The following is a 22,553-nucleotide window of genomic DNA, read 5'->3' on the forward strand; positions in this document are numbered from 1 at the left end:
AAATGCAAGCAGCTACTCCTCAATGCGAGCTGATAATTTATTAAGCATTGCACAAAAAACACAATATGTCATATGTACACAGAAATATACAATAAAAACGTTCCTCCTTCACTTTGCACGCCGCGTTCGTGTAAACCTCCTCAATGTGAATAAAGATTCAACGTATACATTTAGCTCATACATAGAAGAGGCCTATATCATGGTAGACTAATCTATCGCTCACAGGTGAATTATTCTTCCCTTGGTGATGCATGGGCATTATATTCCAGGGTGGTTTTAAATTGCTAAAAAAATAATAAGAAAAAATAAAAAAGAGGAAAACCTTATATCATGCAATTCCAATTAAAATAAAATAAATTCATATTTGTTTAATTAAATTTAGAAATAGAGCGGTGGGGAGGAAAGTGGACCATTTAAGCCACCTTGCAGGACACCTTTTTATTATTATTATTATTAACTCCACTGACACTATCCAACCATACGACAGGGGTGACAGAAACAGGTCGACATTACAAAAACACGACATCAGAAAACAATCAAATAGAACCCATAACATTCATTTTTTTCTCCTTTTCCTTTCTCAGTAGCTCACAGAGGATGATGCGCTGACTTTAAAGCCTGTCTGGAAATAAAAGGAAGTTGTGCCCCACAGTGAAATGAGTCATTATGTGGACGAAGTGGCGAGGAAGAGTGGACGTCATTGATTCGCACCAATTTTCTCCGATTACAACGTGATCACCTCGTTCATCACGAAAATCCGTAGTTGGAGGTGAGCTCCCGGATCCGGTTTTCCCGCGTCATTTTCTTCAGTTTCATCCTGCGGTTCTGGAACCAGATTTTAACCTGTCTGTCCGTCAGGTGGACGCTTTTACTGATCTCTAGGCGGCGCTCTCGGGTCAGGTACATGTTGAAGAGGAACTCCTTCTCCAGCTCCAGTGTCTGGTGCTTGGTGTACGGGCAGCGTTTCTTCCGGCCGCTTTTTGCTGTCAGCCAGTTGGCCGTGTTTTCACTTTTTGTGTCTCCTAAAGAAATGGCAGATACATGGTTTTACGCACTGCAACACGAGGGGCTGGTGTGTGTGTGTGTGTGTGTGTGTGTGTGTGTGTGTGTGTGTGTGTGTGTGTGTGTCATAAACAGGAGTGTGTTTGTGTTTATGGGTATACACACACTACACTGATGTGTGTGTGTGTGTGTGTGTGTGTGTGTGTGTGTGTGTGTGTGTGTGTGTGTGTGTGTGTGTGTGTGTCTGTCTGTCTGTCTGTCTGTGTTATGTGCAAAGTATGGCTTCTTTCTTCACTAGATTTGGAGTTAAAACGCCAGTAATAGTACGAAAATATTACATAACACGGCATATAACATTGTGCACCAATAGTGTAGTGAAACTGAAACATTTTCTTTTTATCATAAAGAGTGAATGAATACAAAGATATTAAGGTGCAGCTCATACATGTAGGCCCATGTTCAAGTATATTTTACGCAGAGCGCAAATAAATACTGGCCACGGCTAAAGCTATTCAAAACGCATTATACTGTATGATTATATATTCACATAATTCCTTTATTTCCCATTTAACTTTAGGATTATTTATTTAAACCTGATCTAGCTTTGCCCCATTAGTCTTGACTGATTTTTTTTGCATTTTACGCATAATATTTCCTTGCGTATATTATTACGCAAGGAAAGATTATGCATTTCCAGAATAAAAACTTGTATTATTAGACTTAGAGACAATATGTAAATGCAACGTTTTCATAGTCGTGGCTTGACTTGCCACTGCAGTCTAATCAGTCAAATAAAAGTGCCAGTAAAGGTTCCATTAAAAAGCTTCACTCTACCTACTCTGCATGCATGCAAAACAACAGTGCAGGACCACACCTATGACGAACTGGGCTTACCTTTACTTGCTTTTGCTGGCCTCTCTTTGTGGTGGTCTTCTGTCTCGTCATCTGAGGAGGCTTCTGCATCCGAGGAGTCGCGTGCCTCCTCGGTCCCCGGTGCAGCGTGAGGTTGCAGGTCGGCGTTTCCCGAGGATACGGGCTCCTCGGTGTTCCTCCCTTCATGCGCCGTGGCTGGAGCAGAAGTCGAGGTTGGTGGCGTGTGGAAGCGAGCAGGAGCAGTGGGGTGTAGGCCAAAATGAGAATGGGAAGGGTTCGGCTGGGGGCCGTTGGTGTTGTAAAGTTTATGAGAATGTGCGTGCGTCTGAGACAAGCGGAAGTAGCCCGGCACGGGCACTGAGCCCCCGCCGCCGCCGCCATCGGTAACTGTACAAGAGCTGGAGCCGAGGCCGGTTGTCGTTAACCTCGAATATGTAAGATCTTCGGCGGTGGAGGCTTTAGGGCACTTCGGCTGCTCATACAGACAGTAGGTACTCTCTTCCTTAATGTTCTGCGGGAACGAGCAGGGCGCGACCTGGGGACCCACCGGGTGCTCTTGGTCCATTCGACATGACCTCTGCGCGTCCATCCACATCTCCATGCTGGACATGTACGCACCTGAGGCGGAAACCATGTTTTGGGGACCCACATCGCTCCGCTTACCCATACCTGGGAAGTATCCATAATTGTGTAGTCCGTAAGGCACTTCTGTGGCGGTGCTATGGGGCACACACACCGCGCTCCCCGTGTAGTGACCTCCGCCGCTCTCGGGGCGGCCACTGATCAGAGAATCCACTAAAAACGCATTTCCTGACGGAGTGTCCGAACATGACATTATTGTGGTGTATTTTGGCGAGGGAAGAAGATAGCCCTTTCTGGCTGACATTTCTTGTGCAAAACATGCTGGATATGATTAGAGGCACCCCCCCCTCTCCGCCGTGCGGACTGTAAAACCAATGGAAATGCTGGAAGACGGGCAGTCCCTCCCACTCCGCGGCTACGTAGCAGCCGGAGCGATATCCATCATGGAGCTGAGGTAGAGAGAGGAGACAGCACAGTAATCAGTGTGTTCCCTCACCTCGCCTTAATGCACCACCAGTGCCCCGTAGAAGGGGCGAGGTCCGACGAGACAAAGTTTAAAACAAATATTTATTTAAAAGAAGAAGAAGTATTGAATTCAAGGATTCTATAAAGACGTTTGAAGTCACCTCTCAACTGTAAAAAACAACAACAACAACAACAAATTATGTCTAAAGCACTGATTTCCCCCTTCCTACAAATAAAATGTTACCACAAACTCAACAGTAAGTGCAACACAGTTAGAAGCATTGGATTTATACAATTTCACGCCCTCAAACTGATATATAACTCAGGTGAAAGTCGTGGAAGAGGAAATAAAACCCCTTTTCGTTACAAACACACTAAAACACAAGTGTATGTTATGGAGATGTGGCCTTAAGGCGAAAAATCTAATTTCAAAGCACATTGCTGCTGAACCGCCAACAAAGACATACAATAACAAAGCCATGGGACTTAGTGGTAATAAAATGTTTTTAACTGTAGGGAGACTTCGCCTTTGGCGAAAAGACTTGGCAAGAAGCCGTTTATATGGTGCATCCTTTACCTTCAACACGGTCTGAACTCATCCGCACAAAAAGCAGAAGTGTTAAGACTAATGCTGCCTGCAGATACAATGAGCAACATCAAACATGCAATTTTTTTTCCGATTTTCGTCCATTTTCATCTGCCACAGGCATGTCTCCGAAGTAGTTAATATCAAGTTTGCCTGGTTGAACTGTCTTGGTGTGTACCTAAAATTAAAGCATTACAACAAACGTCTGTTTTTTTTTTCTATCCGAGGTGTTGGACTAATATTTAATTATGCAAAATGCATTAAGATTAACCGTAACCAACGGTGAGCCAGTTCTCTGTCAACAGCAGCTACCAACAGTGAAAATTACAGTAATTAAAATTAAAAAGACCTTTACACGACAATTAAATGGCTTAGTATCTGACGAATTACTGCATCCTTTACACACTAAATTCCTCAAATTCAGAATGTAACACGATATACAGTAACTTCCTTTATTAGAGCCTATCAGGCGCTGTTTTTCTCGTAATGACATGCAGTATAAGTCATTTTACATTTCCAAGTAAAACATGAAAATATAGGTTACTTCTTTATTCCCACTAATTTGGGACATGGAATTCTGCTGTGCCCGACTAGTCATTACGCACAATACAAACAAAAGGTTAAACCTGTTTGTACTTTTCTGTTGGAACTAAAATATACTTTTGTTGTTCTTATAAACATAAAAAAATGCAAACTGGGCTCAGTATTAAAATTTCAATTCGTTAAACTGCCAAGATATTGATCAGGACGTTGTGAGGGAACAGGCGCAACGTGCTACAGCAAATCAGACATAAAGGTTGCACATACAAGTCATCCTGTCGGTCCAATTTGGGGCAATAAGGGCCACAATAAAACTCTCCTTCCATCTCGTAGTGTCCTTGGCCATGTGCACTCTATTGCTCTCTCCAGGTTGAAGTTAATCTCGGCCAGCTTTGCCATTACCAGGCCCAGGTGGCCGCTAGCCCCCCGGGTTTGTTTGCAGCCTGTTGTACTGAAACGAGCAAACTTGGGAGAAATTCATAAATTGAGCCCATTTAGGTTTTCAAACGCTCCCGTCATTGACAGCTCATTTATGTACACTGGCTTAGATTTTTAGCGCGTCGACGGCGGACATTTGTCACTCCCTCCTGCTCAAAACGCACATATTTCAAATGACTTAAATGACTGCAAGTTGGTTGAAGGTTATTTATGTGTGTATGAATATAGTGCAATAGTCTATTTCAAAAGCAAAATGATATATTACAGAAATACATAAAGTAAAGAACATTTTCTGCAGTGCGGGAGGTTTAAAGACAAAGGCCGTGCGCCGAGCATTTGCGCCTGTCTGGTAAATTCCCCCAAAACTATAAAATAATTCATGTTAACCTACTTAATACAGACAAACTAACAGCATTAGGTCCAAAGCATGTGTACTCTTCCCCACAGCGGCCTGGACATTATGGGACATATGAGCCAGTAAGGAAACTAAATACGTCAATTAATTATGTGTGCCCAGTATTAAATTGTTTTGGCCTGCACACTTCATGGTGTTGTGCTGGCACGGGGGCCTATCGATATCTTCGTGTTACAGTTATTAATTGTAGCTATTAAATCTTCATTTTCACAGCTGCCCGGCTATTATATCCTCAAAACAGTTTACTCTGACCACTGGCTTTGATCCGGCCCATATAATCGTGGCCGAAGAGGCCGTTTCAGTCGTATCATGTTCGTCCCGAGTGCAGTTATGAACAATAATGCGGCGTTTTATTACATCCAGCGGAAGCATTTATTTTTCACGAGAGACAAAGGAGAAAGAGACTCGGTCCACACGCATTAAGGTCCAGAGCAGCCACTCGCCACTTGGACTGACACTGATAGCCTGATAGTGCAGCTCTGTGTCCAAACAGGAAGGAAAGGGAGACGCGATTGCTGCCCTATCGCAATCAAATCGACAATTTTCTAATAGGAGCTTTTGTGCACTTGGCACGTTCAGAGAATGATCTGTTTTGGAAGGACGTCAAATGTCGTTAGTGGATTTCTTTGAAGAGGAAGAAGACCAAGAAGAATGAGCATGCAAAGCCAGCTGCTGTGATTTAAGATGAGCTCCATTAGCATGAGTACCATCTGGAAAAGGAAATCATTTGTTTCGCATCCAGCGCCCACTGCTTACTGTTGCATCGTTAAGATACTAGCTGTATCCATTTTTTAATAATTAAAGCAGACTCCCCCCACCCCCTTCAAATCCAAAACATTTGTGGTGAAACGGGACGGAGTTGCAGATCTCTCCAGGTACAAGTCGGCCATGCTATACTTCAACCATTAAAAAGCTCAAGCTCAGCAAAATGAATAGCACATGCAGCATGAAGCCTTGGCACAGATGTGTTGCCTTATTAGGGCCCCCAGGAAGACTTTCTCTACCGCACGGCCCAGTGAGCACCAGAGAGAAATGTGGAAACTAAACGAAAAAAGGGCTCCCATTTGTAACTAGCAGACTAGACATGCAAGAGACGAATCTACAGGCTGAGCGCACAGAAGATCTGTTCTTGCCAAAGAGTGAACGGTTCAAGCTCCAGCCTGTGTTGACAGCAACTTTTACCTGCGTGCATTCGAGGTGAGCTTGGAGACGAAAAGGTCCACGGCCATGACATTGGTCCCAATAGCGCCGCCCGGTGGTAGAGGAGAGTCTAATCCCGAGTGCAGCCGTCCGCCACTAAACTGGTTCGAGGTGGGTAAACCACACGAGGGGGAAAAGACTCAAATGAAGTCGATGCAGAAAGCAAGCGGAGGCTTTTCCAATCCGTCCTCTCCCTGTCGTTGCTCTCGCCTCCTTGGTAACACAGTTAATAACCTTGGGTCTCAGACGGTTTATTGCACTGCACTCCAATTGTACAAATGCCCCAGACTCTCAGACAGCTTTTATGGCCGCGTTGCTGCGGCAACGGGGAGGATGTCCCGTAATTAGGGACGGAATTCCAGCGCGCAGTAAAGGATGCGCAAGGCAAGGCCGGACTATGGCAGAGAGAGGCAACCATAAACTTCAGCCTCTCTCCCCGCGTTTATGGCCCTTTTGACTGTCATATATGAACGCCAATGCGCTGCGGCTAGCCCCCATAAACACAGTGATAACAACAGCAAATATGGCGACCCTCGCCAAAGGAGGCTGCTGTTGGAACAGTGTTTCCAAAACCAATCAGCGAAATGACAGCTTGCACACAGAGACTACAGAGAGAGAGAGAGAGAGAGACAGTGAGAAACCAATAGAAAACAAAGTGTGCATGCTGAAATGCTAAATGTTTGGCAACAACAAATGCTGTGGATGGAGATAGAGATGGGCCTATACACTATGCACAGTGGTTCAATAACAAGGATTTCCTTCAGATGGTGTGCAAGAGTTGTAAAATGTCTTGTGTGGGTCAGAACATGTTGAGGCCTGGTTCAGAATAATTGGAAAACACGCCAGCACAAACACAATGAGAGCACCAGGATGACAGCATTTATTTGTAGGTCATCTGTATTTGAACCACAGAAGTACAAACCACACACAAAGAGAGTAAAGATTATCTGATGGCATCAGCAAGAATCGTCAGCTTTATCGTTTAGTTTGTTACTATATCAACTTTTATTTTAAGATTTAAACATAAAATCGTGTTTAATTTAAATTAGGTAGCGTTTGTGGTGTGTGTGTGTGTGTGTGTGTGTGTGTGTGTGTGTGTGTGTGTCCATTGGACGGCTCATTATTTGCATCTGAGCCCTCAGATGTGCTGCACTTCAGTGTTTTTTTTAATCACTTGCTAAATACCAAGGCAGCCACTTGTGATGATTCAATTGCAAGCGCGAGTTAGATGTGTGGATTTTTCGTGCGTAAAACGATTTCTGATTTTTTTTTATTCACCAAATGCGTCACAGATCTGGATTTTCAAAAAGAAAAGCCCGTGAGGGGAAAAAAGAACAAGAACAAGAACAATGACCACGCAGAAATAGTTTTTTTTTTTCAATAATCTTTTCATTTTTTTTTTTTTTATTTGGAAATATAGTAGAATACACAATAGTTTGGGCATACCAAGCAATTGATTCAATGCGACGACCCTGACCAGCCTTGCCCTGATAGCACACTTGAAAACGGAGCTTTTTAAAATCTTCTTTACATTGCAAGTACCAAAGGATCACGAGTCATGAGAAAAATATTCTGTTATGCGTATCAATATGAGACCGAAGAGGCCCGCTGCATATATACCTGTGTGAATATGTATGGGCGTGTACCTCAGTGCAACTCCACACGGATCCAGTAGACAAGCTTATCTCTCTGGTTTGGCCTGCATTATCAAAACTCGACTGATAGTCTCCAAAAATCAAAAGGACAGCATGGATTTGTGAACTGCAAGATACGCAAAATATAAATACTCATAGCCCTCATTCTGCAGGCTCCAGGGAGGACGACAAAAGCTGGTTTTGAGGTCAGCCCAGACTCAACACGGAATCCCAATAGCCCGCCCGTAATAATGGACTTTGACTTGGCTAGCCGTTTAAAGGAGATAGTAAACAAGTGGCTACAAAATAAATAAGCACACAAAACAGAAACACGTTACATTCTCATCCGTTGGGACTCATTATTTGGTCACACCAATATAGATTCAGTTACTAAAGTCACATATTCGCCCTCATCCTAAGTCCACCACTTTTCTGATTTAAAAAAAACAGAACAAAAAAAGTAAAATAAATCTTCTGATTACAAAATACACTGAGTCAGTCAATTAATGACTAGTGCTTTTTTTGCCCGCCTAAAAGGAAAATAACCGAGGCGTCCTGCGAGTCACAATAATATTAACATGGGCCTTCGCGAGCGGACAGTCTTGGCGAGGGCAAAAAATCCATTTCTACAATTTCCCAAATCAGAGTCTGGAGAGCGAAATCAGCACACTGTCTGGATTCATGCTCACTCTCGTGGTACTTCAGATCACGGGATACTGTTGTCCTCGAACTTGAAATTAACCATTGAGCGGTGTTGTCGCTGCTGTCGCGGCCATTGTGGTACACAATGTACACTGGGGGAGTCACAGCCGGAGAGTCAGTGTGTCTGTAAACGCAGTCAGTCCCGCAGCAGAAGGAGGACTTCGAGAGCTGTGGCGGTGCTGTCCTCAGCCCTAAAGCAGAGGGTTAGACGTATAATATTGTAATCTATCTCTGTTCAGTTTCTTCTCCTTCATGCGGCGGTTCTGAAACCAGATCTTCACTTGTCGGTCGGTGAGGTTGAGCATCCGAGACAGTTGCATGCGTTTCTCCTTGTTAATGTACACACTGAAAAAGAATTCTCGTTCAAGTTCTCTGATCTGATATTTGGAGTACGGGCACCTCTTCTTGCGGGTCCTCTGTCCATCTGGAAGGCACAAAAAGACAGAGCACACCGGTCACAGAAAATATCAACATTTCAAATTAGCCATGACAATGTTACAAAAAAAGATTTACACGCCTTGGATGGTGCCCAGATTACGCGTGAGCGGATTTCCTCTACATGAAGCATTAATAACATATTTCCCATTACAGTATTTCAAGTGTCATATATAGCGATGTTATATTACAGTGGAAAGATGACCAAACCATGGGATCGCTAGACAATACACTTGGGCTTTGACCTTCTCCAGCAAATGAAAACAACAAGCTCACGTTGAAATCTAAGCAGCTACAGGAGCAGGAGCCTGCGTTGCATTAGACAGTTTATATGAAAATATTGGTTTTATAGAACACATAAAGGGCCGAATGTACAAATGGGAACACGAGAGTCTATGATAGCTTTAACACAAGAGCTGGTGTGTGCTAAACCTTAAACCAGAGGCACCACCCTCATTACATGCAAGCGCCCTTTTAACGTTAAGAAACCGTGAAACAAGCGCGTTTATAATACATGGATTGAGCGCTGGTCTGTATAGGAATTCACATTCATAACTGGGTGCTTTTTGGAAACGTCATGAAGTGTTACAGAAAAATCACCGGCCTGATGTCTTTCACGGCCAATTTCAATTCCAAACACGTGATCCTGCAGTTTATAACAAAGTTTTGTTGGGGGTGGGGGGTCTACAGGCCCTCTATAAACCTTATATGCTTATAAAACAGCATATAAAAATTTTAACAGCAGCGCGCAAGATTGCAAACTTTCTCTCATAACCAAGGCGCTGACTTTAATACGTACTGCTGCTGCTGGATTTCTCCTCATTGTTGCCGGAAGATAACTCCGGGCTGCTCGTCTCATCCCGCGGCTCCTTCGCTTCGGTATCCCTGCACGACGGCGCGTCCTCCGGCGCAGAGCTGGGCTGCTTGGTCGGGGTTTTGTCACCTGAGTAGCCATTTGTGGAAGAACTCTCCGACGCGTTCCCGTACGCCGTCTCGTAAAACTGGTCGAAGGCTTGTGGCAGCACGCCATTTCTGCCCACGTTCCCGTAGAAATTGGTGGAAGCGGAGCCGGCGCTCGTGTGGTGGTGGTGGTGGTGGTGGTGGTACGCGGCGGCTGCGGCTGCGGGGCTGTTTTTACCGAACATGTCCCCTACGACGGCCGTTTGCGCCGACAGACAGTCCCGGTGCACCATGTCCTCCGCGCTGGGGTAGCACTGGGGCAAGTTCCCCCTGTGCGGCCATTTACTGGACGCGTCAATGGCTGCATAGTCCCTGAACGTCACCTCTCTGACGGGTTGGACCTGCGGCAGGTTAGAGGAGTAGGAATATGTCATGGGGCGGGTGGACGGGGTCTGGGATAAAAACGAGGGAAGACCGGAGAAATCAGCCCCCGCCGAGACGTAATAAGTGCAACTGGGCAAATACATGTTCGATCCGACGGGGACCCTTTCGTCAAAATCCATCATCGTAGTTCACCCTCCACTATAACTCTATGTTGGGGTTTGATTCCTCTATAACCGCCCTGAACATGGCTCTGAAGCGCCGTGCCTCCTGCCTCTTTGAAGCAGGTTCGCTAAGCAGAAATTTGGAGACGTAAGCTGACGTGGAGAGCCATCTCCATCCACTCCACGGAGGAGGAGGTCACGTGACCACATGGCAGAAATTGACAGATTTTCAGGCTGTGTGTGTGTGTGTGTGTGTGTGTGTGTGTGTGTGTGTGTGTGTGTGTGTGTGTGTGTGTGTGTCCGCGTGCTTGGGTGTGTGCGTGTGGGTGTGGATGTGTGGGTGTATGTGTGTATAGGAAAGAGAAAGAGTGTGTGTAGGAGTGTAAGAGACATGACTGCTCTGTGTCCTGAAGCTTGACATTGGTGGTTTATCGCCATGTCGGTTTAAAAATGAATTCCTTGACATGCAACGAAGTCAGAGGAAGACAAAACTATGATTTGATTTTTTTGTTTTGTTTTGTTTTGTTATGTATTGTTTTTGCTTTTAGCAGAGAGAAGAGGGATTTCAATCGAAGCTTTAACCTAAATATCAATATCAGTTTCCCAGATTCTCCGAACTCAATCTGCCCTGGGAAAATAATAGTGCGTATTTTAAGCCTTTCTAGTTTTCTTTGTTTTTACATTATGTGTGCAATGCGTGAAAACTAAAAGGATTCTGGAGGCTAACTCGCCCGGACCCAAAGAATAACATTAAATCAGCATTACCGCGCATAGATAACATGGGTTTGAACTGGGGGAAAGAGACAAGCAATTCATCTCTAAAGTCTGCTTTTAGAAATGTCTTAGTCATCATCATTTGGTGGTTTTACAACATAACATTTGGCCCAGTGGGCATTTGGCTATCAGGGTCATGTTCAAAGTAGCGGCTATGTTCCAACTGGCCACAGCCTTAGTGGTGGTACCAGTATAACAAAGACTAAACTGACATTTTTGACGAAATAAACAACGGATATGGTCTTAAGATTTAAGGTGAACAGAATATAAATTTAAGGTAAATACAGATAACTAAATGTCGGTGGTCTGTGAAACCTGACACCACTAAACGAGTATCTTAAATTGTAATGCTGAGGTAAACAGATCTTGTTATTGTTATTGAAACATCTTGTTATTGTAATATTTTGTATTGATTTGGGCGTTATAACAGAAGAAACCTACACATACTTTTCCGGAGGCTCACTGAGGAAAACGTGCAAGAACTGACAGTCTGGCGCTTATAACCATTCAAACAGTCTGCTTCAATCGTGAAATGTTACAACCTCGTCGAAATTATAAACTTATTCTACGTGAATGGCTCCAGCTCTCTGTTTTGCCTCATGTGAAGTATTTAATGGATCCACTAACTACCCGCTCCACTTTTACGCACGGCTATTTCTTTACGTTTTGGTGCAAATATTTATTCATATGTGCGTCGTTCAGTAAGAAGACAGCTTCCAGATATTTACAAGACACGTTCATGTTTTGATGAATATTGATTTCCATCAGATCCCTATTTTTTATCTGTTTATTCCCTCGACGCGTATATACACAGGTTTGCGTAAATTCCACCAATATACGCACATGATTAAGGGGGGAAAGAACGTTTCCAAATGCAGATTTTATGTATTTCACAGTCACAACTCGAAATATATAAGCAACACTTTGCTCTACAATTTTTAAAATCTGTGTTGCGAATAACCTAAATATATATCATACAGGGATATGAGAATAATTTTAGATTAAAGGTTTACTTCCCACTGTGAAAATAAATCAAGGTCACACATTTTGAAAATGCAGGGCTTTCTTCTATTTGATTTGGTAAACATGTCACAGCACACATTCCCTGGCTCTATGCTCTCAGGCCACCGTGGAGCTTGTTTTGGAGAGGCTGCAACCTGACTCTAATGTGCTGTGAATGAGAGAACTGAGCCCGGATTAAGACCGCCGCGGCTGGCTTGGCCCTACAGCCCGATGTGCACATGGTGATCCAAGGGGCCCCTGATGTCACATGTGAAACACAACCTTAAAATATCACACACACACTAAGACGGTGCAAGCACCAACTAACGCCCTGTGAGTGTATCAAAACAAGAAAACAAAAAAGAAAAGCATCCAGTCCGAGCTATCCACCGTCCTGCTTGCAGGCCATTTTATTTGGATAAATTGCAGGGGCACAAACAACTCGAGTGTCTTTGCGACCACACGCTCCGCCTCTCAGACAATCCAGACAAATTCTACGAGTTGTGCTGAAGCTTTTAAGCTGTAATTGAGCACAGGATGCCCAGGAAAACCAAAGCCAGCTCTGCACAGACCTTCGTTTTTATAGCTGCTATAGTATTCTGCTGCGCTTTTTTTTCTCCCCGGCCAGACAGACACCACAAAACTGGCCAAGCGTGATAGGAAGTCGCCACCTACACGGACTCAAAGTCAGCAACTGAGGATTTCCAGTGACCCAAAATCATGTCCGTGCACAACCAAGGTAAGATTTCTACTTACAATGAAATTGCATATCTCTAACCCTTTGATTAAAAAAAATAAAGAAGAAATATTCTAAAAATAAAGAGAGGCGTTCAAAATTAAAAGCTACTTTTTATGTCAAATGTGTTTTGAATCAAATGAATCGTTGTGCTGATCCTCTGACCATCCTCCTGCGGTATTTGGTCATCAAACTGCAGTCTGGCGCTGCGTAAAAGCTCTCAAAGCCAAAGCTTTGTCTGTACGGTCGACTTCAAGTTCGGGGGAGGGAGAGGGTCCTTCACAGAGAGCAAAGGGCCCACTGTGCCCCGGATGGAGTTCCTTTAATTGCTTTTGCATTTACGCAGGCTTTAGGTTACAAGATTGACCGATAATGTGAGCCTGTAACTCTTAGCTGAGGAAAAGTCAAATGAACTTCACCTTCACACTAATTGTGAGACTGTAGTAGGTCATTAATATACAGTCTGGTGGAGCCTTGAAATTAAATCCAAATAGTGGTCTAGATAATAAACAGATACTAACACATGATTTTACTTGGGAGAATTGTTCTATCAACCCATTAGGTTGATAATAACTTCATCGTATGAGCTTTATTCAGAGAAAATGTTGAGCTTATATCAGATTTTTTGGACAAAAAAATGAAACGTGAAGCCTGAAAGATAAACATTAACTCACTGACTTTTGGCAAGTCATGAGGGACTGTGGACGAGATCTGGTGCGGAGAATCAGTGTATCTAGGCTATTCAGGCACGATGTTTTCTTGGCCTTTAAGTCTCAATTCCTTCTTTATGCTTCAGCTCACGCACGCAAGCACACACACACACACACACACACACACACACACAAACACACACACACACACACACACACACACACACACAGACACAAACAAACATACAAACATTCAGATACACAACTGGGTGAGACTGTTTGAATTAGTAACAGATATAAACATTAAGATCAACCATTAAAATCACACAATTAGATGAATCCACAGATATCAACACAGCACATTTAACCTGGAATTAAGCGCAATTCCTCCCCTGGAGAGGGACAAGCGCAGTGTCTTTTTGTCAGGAAGAGAATGCGACGCACAGATAGCCCAATCCTTGTGCCATAAAACCTAGCCAGACAACAAGTAAACAATCAAGTGTGGGGAGGACCTGAAAGTACAGTTTAACGCCACGTCAGGTAGGCCTAAAGGCTGTAAAGGAGGTTAAATGGGCGCATTCAGTGTCTTGCAAAGAAACCTCCTGTAGCTTCTTAAGTCTTCAAGTGAAATAAAAGAGCCAAAGCTTTAGTGGGCTACTGGCCGTTCTGTTGTTTTCATTCTATGGTAGAAAAATGGGCCACCACACCTGCACCTCAAAGCATCTGTTGACTATATTCTCAATCTCAAAACGAAAACACAGTCTTTAATATATAGTTTGGGTAGCAGGAGACAATAAGAAGACGGGTGCCCACTGTTACCTTTTACAGCACGCACTCTTATATGTATCTTAAAAGATCACAAAACACAACTGAGCCAAACATTGAGGTTTGGAGTGCGCACACGGGCCAGTGGTCGCAAAGCCACAACAAATCTATACTGAGATAATTCATAAATGCATAATTTTGAGAATATTTCTATATTATATTTGGATATCTATACATTCTGAGATTTTTTTTTTTTAAAATAACGTGTTTTTGAACTTGAATGGCGCATGCTCTTGGCTCGGCCGCAATCATGGCGCTGGCTACACTGATACAAGTGTGGCGTTGCGGGGGGATTATAAAACCATCCGACTGAAACATGAAACAAGCGCACCTCGCACTTGGTGGCGTGCAAATGAACGAGCAGGAAAATATCCGTCGGCCTAAATTTGAACCTGATTCAGCGAACAACTGTTGATTTATCCACAGGTGACAGAAATGTAGGCCGACAGCGACGGCGACGACAGAGGGGCCAGGCGGACCACACAGGGGCCATGCAGGGAAACTGATCAACTCCACGGTCAACGGGAGCACCTCTGACTAACCAGTGGAGACCTACAGCGTTGGATTATCCTGCAGAGGGTACCCTGGGAAACAAGACGTCTGCAGGAGCGGACATGGACAAAAGGACATAAACGGCACTTCACTGCGGGAATAAACGATTTTTACAAAGGAAAAACATAGAGAGAAAAAGACAGAAAGAGGGAAATAGATCGGAATTTAAGAGTAGTAATAACTATCTGAAAAATGAACTCACTGTGTACAAACTAGGCTATTGTGTCAGAACATCCATTGGGTCTCAATTGCGCACTTGCTCATGATGGTTGCAGAGCTAAAATACATTTAGATGATTACAAATTAAATTTAAACTTAATTTCCGGTCCTCGAAATGTGTGCGTATGCTCAAAAAATGCATTTCTAATACATTTAGTAAAGAAAATAGTCGATTTCAGGCCGATGAATAGTAAACCTTGCATTATTTTACGGCTCTTTTTCTCCTTTGTTGTAACACAAAGCAAAAGCCCAAACACGCTCTCGGTGTTTGGTTGTATCTCCTGTATTTCATTTAAGATGTGATCATCCTCATACACACAAAACTGAATATTTAACAGTCGTCAATGCTAACGTGACATTTGGAAACTGCCTAAACGCTTGCAGCTTATTTAGATAGGACATTTCGAAATTTAGACAACACAAAAATAGTGAAAAAGGGGCCATAGACACCAGCATACGATCTCAGATCAAATATATTGTGACTCATGGTAAACACGTTTATTCCACTGGACGACCAATTTCGACGAAAACGCGCCGCCGAATTAAACAACTCACCAGAAATTCTACCATCACTTATATAATCACTCATAGTCTCTTTGGTCCCGATTTTTTTTAATCCAAGCTCAAATAATGAACGAATGTCTCGGCGGGATATTCTTTCATTCACACATCTTAATTGATCCAAATTCTTTTAGAGGACTGGCCACCGAATCACCAAATAACAACTGTTTCTCTTTGATTGTAGTTCAATAAGCTTTTTTACTTGGAAAAAAACACCAAAATAGATTCAATTATTGTTCTTTTATTTTTGCCTGTTTTGGATTAAACAGTAACTATGTCATACCAGATTATTGTCTAGATAGGATACGAATAAGAAGCATCTTGCAGAGGTTTAAAAGACCTTTTCAAGGTTTCAAGGACACCCATAATCTCCCATGTCGCGTGTCAATATAGAGGATCAAATCGTCAAGAAAAACTTGCTTTAGCGTATTTATGCAAGGTTTGCTTCACAAATTGGCTTCATAATATCGTGTGCACGTTTATGATTATTCCTTTTCTATAACTAATGTAAAATGCGTATTTTCTGTTTAGGGAATTACCTTAAATCTGTGTTTAGGCGAACAAAAGACACGCGAATCAACCAGACCCTCTGCTTCCACTGTAATCTATGACGCACTCGTACTCGCAGTGCATCTGTCTCTTAAAATATACCTATACATCCCTCATAAATGAACACAATAAATTATTTGGCATTTATACATCAAACCAAATAAGATCGGGACAGGAAAAGCCCGTGTGCTAAGGAAAAAGGCGCTGACAGGGACATGGAGGAGGCTTTCACGTAATCTCGGTCAAGTGCTTCTATTTGACCGCTGTCACGGTCTTGGATAAGCTTATGTCTGCTCTGGTCTTTGTGGTGTATTACGAGATTACCGTCCACACTCGTCCTTTTCAAGCTTGACCAGAGCTATATTGTTGACTGAGTGAAGGTTGCAGGCCTCGCCTCCATTACGCACAGGGACAACGAAGGTCAATGTAAAGAGCAATGCCTGGCGTTGGCCCTGTCTGTGTTCAGCCACGTCTGACAGGCATGCAAGAGACATACCGGGCTGCTTATTGAATGTGTGCCCTATCAGTCCTACTCAATGATCCGTAAAGCTCACAAAATATCAGTTTATTGCAGATATTATAGATATATGCAGTTTCTGCCCCAATTATACGCAAACTAAATGCAGAATATAGTCGTCTCAATTAATTTGATGAAAGCAAATCATTATATGTTTTTTTTTCTTTAAAAGGGGCGGTTTTCACCGTTGTTGTAATGTGAAATTCAATAGCTATTTAAATGGCAGAGGATTTAAAACAGTTCCAACTGAGAAACAAATGATTTTAATGGTTTGCTTTTACTCTTCACTTGAATTATTAAATTATGAATATTACTAACTGAACCCTTTTTTAGCACTGAAATGAACTGTAATTCACTCTTTTGCCTTAGTGTGGCAGCAGAACTCTTCTTCTTCGTCCTCTTCCTGTGTTTCCTGCCACAGTCCCATCAAAGATGGCTCGTGTGAGGACAGAGGGATAGGCGGAGCGTGCGGCTGGAGTTTCGGACTGTCGCGTTTCGTGTCAGGACGAAGGCGGGACTTGTAGGCTTGTTTTGATTCTCAGCAAGCCAATAGGACGCTGCCTTGCTCCCTCGTAGCCAATGAGTTGCCGCGCCGGTCACGTTCCTTGTAGTAAACTTCCGCTCTGAGGCGCCAGCTCTTCCGCTCTTTCGTGTTTATGGACTACAGGATGCACTGAGCAGTCAGGCATCACACTTTTGTCCCATCTCTGAGTTTGTTGTATAACCCGAGCGCGCCCCGCCGTGCCTACGTCAGAGGACGTGGGAGCCTGACAACGCTGCATTCCGTGCTCGCGGACGTAGGGCCTACAGTGTCACATTTGTGTGGCGTTCCTCTAGGTCAGCCAGCTGGCCATGTGCAAGTCATAAGCACAAGATATCAGACTGCTTGCTATTTAAGAACACTCCACAATCCAGTCTTTAGTTTGCTGTGTTGCAAATAATCCCGAGTCTGTGTTTGTTACAAAAAAAAAACCTAATAAAGTCCACAAATGTTTAGTGGGAAAATAATATAGTATATATAGCTACAAGTGAGAACCATATATTTTTTTTAATTAATTATCACTACGACTAATAATAATAAGAATGATAGCCGTATAAATAATAATAATGATGATGATAATAATACATTTTTTTAGCACCCAAGTTCCAGATGAGGATTTATAGAAACATTTTTAAATAATATAGGTTCAGTAAGTAAAGCCATTATGCCTCTTGGCATATGTATGAGTGTCACCCACGAGCCTATGCGCTTTCAATTATTGGGAGGAGTCGGGGGGAAAGGGAGATATGAGCCTTATGTGGACTATGACAGCAAGCTACAGTGCATAAGCCTGTGTGCTTGGAATTACTGGGAGAAGACACATAACGCATGACGCTGAACAATTATATCCGGCACGTAAATCAGCCTAACAGGTGGAGAAGCGAGCTGGAGGAGCTGGAGCTGTGAATAAGGAGGGGTTTGGTTTCACGCCTGACATTAGACTACCAGTAAGACTGAATCATATTTGTGAATGCAGCCAAACCAAACATGTTGTTGGATGCTGGGCTTTTTGGCTGCAGGTGTGTTAAAAATTGCGCTCAGTCAATCAGGAAGAAAATGCTTGAGAACAGTGGGTAAATACCTAAACCTTAACGCGACAAAGTTACTATTGACAGTGGCCGATGAACAATGAGACTGACTGAGGACGCACCGACAAGCGCTAGACTGTTTCTTCCCCAGCACCAAAAAAGCAGCCATATGAATGTTCTTACATCAATGCAGTTAACGCTGTATTATAAATGTATACTTATAAAGCATATTTTACTGGATGTTTGTATAATATCTCGACGAATCGTCCAGAAGAATGTGCCAAATTAATAATAAATTCCAAATATTTCAAAATTACCTTTCATCACAGTGACCAAGAGAATTTTTCGGCAAATTATGTATTGCTTCTTATTTTTGATTAATCCAAAGCCTATACGGAAATGGCAAAAATATAAGCTAAACAAGGAGATAAAAGGGATTCTGATTCATACACAAACACGCTGATATTTAAAAAGCTTAATAGAGATTAACAAACCTCGGTAGTTGAAGGCCTGATTTGTACAAAATCAACTGATCCCCGGCCGCCTGCGCCCTTTGAAACCAGTGGGATAAATGTAGTTAAATGAAGCCTGCTCGACATTTAGCGAATCAGTTTGAACAAACCCATTTCTCTTTTTTTTTTATCAGAATATATTTATCAAAACAGAGCAACGTTCAACGTGTAAAATAGCTGCATCTCCGTAAACGCAAGCAATGAAAATATCACAGCGATATATCAACAGAATGACGCGTATTTAGAAAATAACTTAAAAGTACATGGATTTCACCTTTAACATGTATTTATGAATAAAACAAAAGCGGTCAGAAATGCATTTGGAGAAAAAACACAAGTTTACCTCAGTGTGCTGGAAGATTAAATGTCATTGCCATTATTTTGTTATTTAAGCGACTGTTTCCATGGTACATTGACACATGAGTGAGTAAGGGGGATATTTCGCAGCGTTTTGCACATGTTGTTTATTGAATAAAAGGAGGTTTTCCTGCACTTTCCACCTGCGTCTGTTTATTACGACTGCCGTCTGAGGCAAGGCCAACGACAAAACATTACCAATATTCTGCTTCTTATAATATTATTTTTCTTATATTATTATTATTATTGTTGTTGTTGTTATTGTTATTCATTAGGCCTGGGATGGGATATTTGACCACTGACCCTCTTGAGTATGTATCACAAAGTCGTCGCTAGATGGCAATGTCAGCCTATATTTCAGCACACACCAGCCTCAACTGACTTGTTTCCTCTTTTCCCACAGACAACCAGAACTCAACTATATATTGCAAATATTGGAATTTCTAAATAGAGTTTTCATGTAGTGCGTCCTGATAAAGAAAACTGCTGCAGACACAGCAAAGCCACGGCAAGACACATTCACTGCTGAGACCTGGTTTGCCTCATGCGGCCGGACTGCGGGCCTTGAAGAGTATTTTTCGAGTGTTCGCAATAATGGAAGAGCAAAAGCTGAAGTGGCTGGATGGAAGGATATAAAGTGAGCTATGATCACAGCGCAACATTCAACATAACTTGGATAAAATTGCACCAAGTCCATATTTTATTGGGACGGACTTCAACACCGACATACTGGACTCACACACAAATAACCTGGATATCATGCCGGACTTTACTTTATATACAACCACATGAATACGCACACATTATAAAAGCTATGATTGATATGAACACATATCCCGAACGATTATCTAAGCATTATAATAAGAAGAATTGCACCATGGACTGGATATGAATGAGAGCACTGATTCATATGATGAGACTACACTTCATACAAGCTAAGCATGTGAGTAGATTAAAAAAATGAAACAAAAAAAGGAGCCAGGAGAGATTAATATTTAACATTCCCAAGGTCCAAATCCGTTAACACCGTCACTTCCTGTGAATCTTCACGTTTATCACTCTCGTTAACTCGCAGATAAAGGCGTAGCTCGGTGGCGCACACCTTTGTGAGCTGGGGTCAGTTTTCCTGTACTGAGAGCGAGCGTGCCAGAAGGAAGAAGAAAAAAAAAAAAGTCACACATACTGCAGTTTAATATTTTCGCTGTTTCCCTCCTACTCGAGTCCTAAAACAATATTTAACAACAAGTGAGAGGAATCAGAAGGTCCAGCGCTCAGAGGCCTCAGAAGTTCTGCTCCAGAAGCTCCGGGAAATCATTTGGCAACATACAAATAAATCATGTTCAGTCAGAAAGGAGTTTTGTTGCTCCGATCCATGAGTCCACGAGCGTGTGCGCGTGTGCGCGTGTGTCGGTGTCTGTGTGTGTGTGTGTGTGTGTGTGTGTGTGTGTGTTGGCCTAGTAGTTTATCTCCCACAGATACTGTCCGTAATAAAAAAAAATAATAATAATAATAAAAACTAGCTGATGGTTTTCAATTTGTTGACAACTTTCTTCTCCTTTACGCGTCTGTTTTGAAACCATATCGTGACCTGTCTCTCGGACAGGTTGGTCTGGGCAGATATCCTCCTCCTTTTGTCCTTCGTGATAAATTTATTGGCGGCGTACTCGCGCTCGAGTTCCTTCAGTTGCACCTTGGTGTATGGCACGCGCTTCTTTCTTCCGCGTCGATAAGAGCCAGAGTCTCCTCCGGCGTGAGACACCGCGTCTGAGAAGAAGGCAGGGACAAAAGAAACTGTCACAAGGTGTTTCTCAACAAGTGGGCTCACATTCACTCCATATTTTGTGCGCCATTTTTCTTCCAATAAATGAGAATTTCTTCATAAGTGAGCCACACATTTGTACTTGCTTTCAAATAAAATAAATTATTCACGACTTGCTGCCTAGAATAATGTGTTATATCCTTTACACACAAAAACAGGGTTAACTGCTCTTTGATAATGACAGCTGATTCTTTTTTTAATTGTCTCTTTTAATTCTTTAAGGAAACTTAAGAAATAATGTGAGCGCACTGCGTTTTTCACTTCTTTTAGACTAAACATGTTTTGTCTGTTTAATTTGTTGTAACCAAATTAACATACTGTTGTGCTGTTTGCTCTGCAGGCTGACACAGCGACTGACATTTCATACACCTCCCATTCTATACTATGTGCATCCTGTTCACTATGTAGTAACATGTAACAAAAAAAAAAAAAAAAAAAAAAAAAAAAAAGCTCTGTCCTGTGAAGGCTGGACTCTGAGGGAAGTCGCCTACCTGGTATGGAGGACTTCCACATGTGTCCGGGCTGGGGCTGCTCCTTGGCGCAGTAAACCTGGCCGTTCCAGCCGTTGGCGGCGAGAGTCCACGGTTGGTAGCTCTCCATAGGCAGCAGGGAATCGTGTCTGGCCTCTGACGGTGCGCTGATTGTTGGCACCACGGGAACGTCCAGGTAACTGGGGACAGGTTGGTATGGGCCTGAAGGATAGGTCGGATAAAAAGCGAATTCCTTTGCCCGGGAGGTGAAGTCGTCGCCCGAGGCGGACGTGTCCATGTATTTCTCTCCGTAAGCGGAGGGGGGCTGCGCTCCGCACGACTTTATGCTGCTGTGATGCGACATTCTGCACGGGTAATAGCCGCTACCGAAGTACCCATATGGCAGGGACGCGCTGGATGAATTCTGAGCCGCGGAGCAAGGGCTGCACTGTTTCACTGGCTCGCCCATACCGGAGGTGGGCAAGTCGCTGGACGAGTAAGCCGTGCTTGGTGCCAGGGACGCGGGGTGAGCCATCAGATTCCTGCACTGGTTCGCAGCAAAGTTGCCACCAGCAAAACCCTCCATGTTCTTGCTCACTTCATCGGAACCTCCGCCGTTGTCGTAGAGGAACATCACGGACGGGTCGACCCAGCGAGGACGGAGGAGCAGTGACGTTGTCATAGCACGGCATCCAACATTGAAGCTTCTGGCTCTTTTTTAAAAAGCCCAGAGACTGAAAAAAGGAGATACTGGTTCCCAGAGAGTAATGCCACTCTGACGCGCACAAGAGCGCCGAGGTCGCGCCGTCATTGGCCCAGATGTTATCACGTGACCGGGCTATGCAAAGAGGACGGTAAACATCACCCAGTACAGATAATTAAATGGAGAAAAATGCGGCGAAGTAAGGTGACCGTACCTATAAAGGGATTTCGCTTTTGTCGCTTCTGCTTCAGCTGAGATGGTTGTTGAGCCTTTATTTTATTTATTTATTTTTTTGATATGATACACACGAGTAGCCTGCTTTTGATTGATTAAGGCTATATTCCAGAATCCAAAATGCTCGAATTGGGTAATATTGGTCTGAAAATGCTTATTTTTATGTCTAATGTCCAAGAAAAGGGGC

General features: G+C 43.1%; 3 protein-coding genes across 3 annotated transcripts; all 3 read right to left on the bottom strand.

Moving 5' to 3' along the window:
* Window positions 1-747: 747 nt before the first annotated feature.
* On the bottom strand, window positions 748-2,761 carry LOC121619449 (homeobox protein Hox-A10). Its single transcript, XM_041955174.1, has 2 exons — window positions 1,897-2,761; window positions 748-1,022 (listed from the first exon to the last, which is right to left on the bottom strand). Exons 1-2 carry the CDS (start codon window positions 2,759-2,761, stop codon window positions 748-750), a joined length of 1,140 nt encoding a protein of 379 aa, XP_041811108.1.
* A 5,867-nt stretch (window positions 2,762-8,628) lies between these two features.
* On the bottom strand, window positions 8,629-10,338 carry hoxa11a (homeobox A11a). The gene is made up of 2 exons (XM_041955452.1): window positions 9,672-10,338; window positions 8,629-8,861 (listed from the first exon to the last, which is right to left on the bottom strand). Exons 1-2 carry the CDS (start codon window positions 10,336-10,338, stop codon window positions 8,629-8,631), a joined length of 900 nt encoding a protein of 299 aa, XP_041811386.1.
* A 10,318-nt stretch (window positions 10,339-20,656) lies between these two features.
* hoxa13a (homeobox A13a) lies at window positions 20,657-22,111 on the bottom strand. Its single transcript, XM_041955566.1, has 2 exons — window positions 21,451-22,111; window positions 20,657-20,904 (listed from the first exon to the last, which is right to left on the bottom strand). The coding sequence occupies exons 1-2, from the start codon at window positions 22,109-22,111 to the stop codon at window positions 20,657-20,659; spliced, it is 909 nt and encodes a 302-aa protein (XP_041811500.1).
* Between the last annotated feature and the right edge of the window lie 442 nt (window positions 22,112-22,553).

Source organism: Chelmon rostratus, chromosome 16, assembly GCF_017976325.1.
Source record: "Chelmon rostratus isolate fCheRos1 chromosome 16, fCheRos1.pri, whole genome shotgun sequence".
Classification (NCBI taxonomy): Eukaryota; Metazoa; Chordata; class Actinopteri; order Chaetodontiformes; family Chaetodontidae; genus Chelmon; species Chelmon rostratus.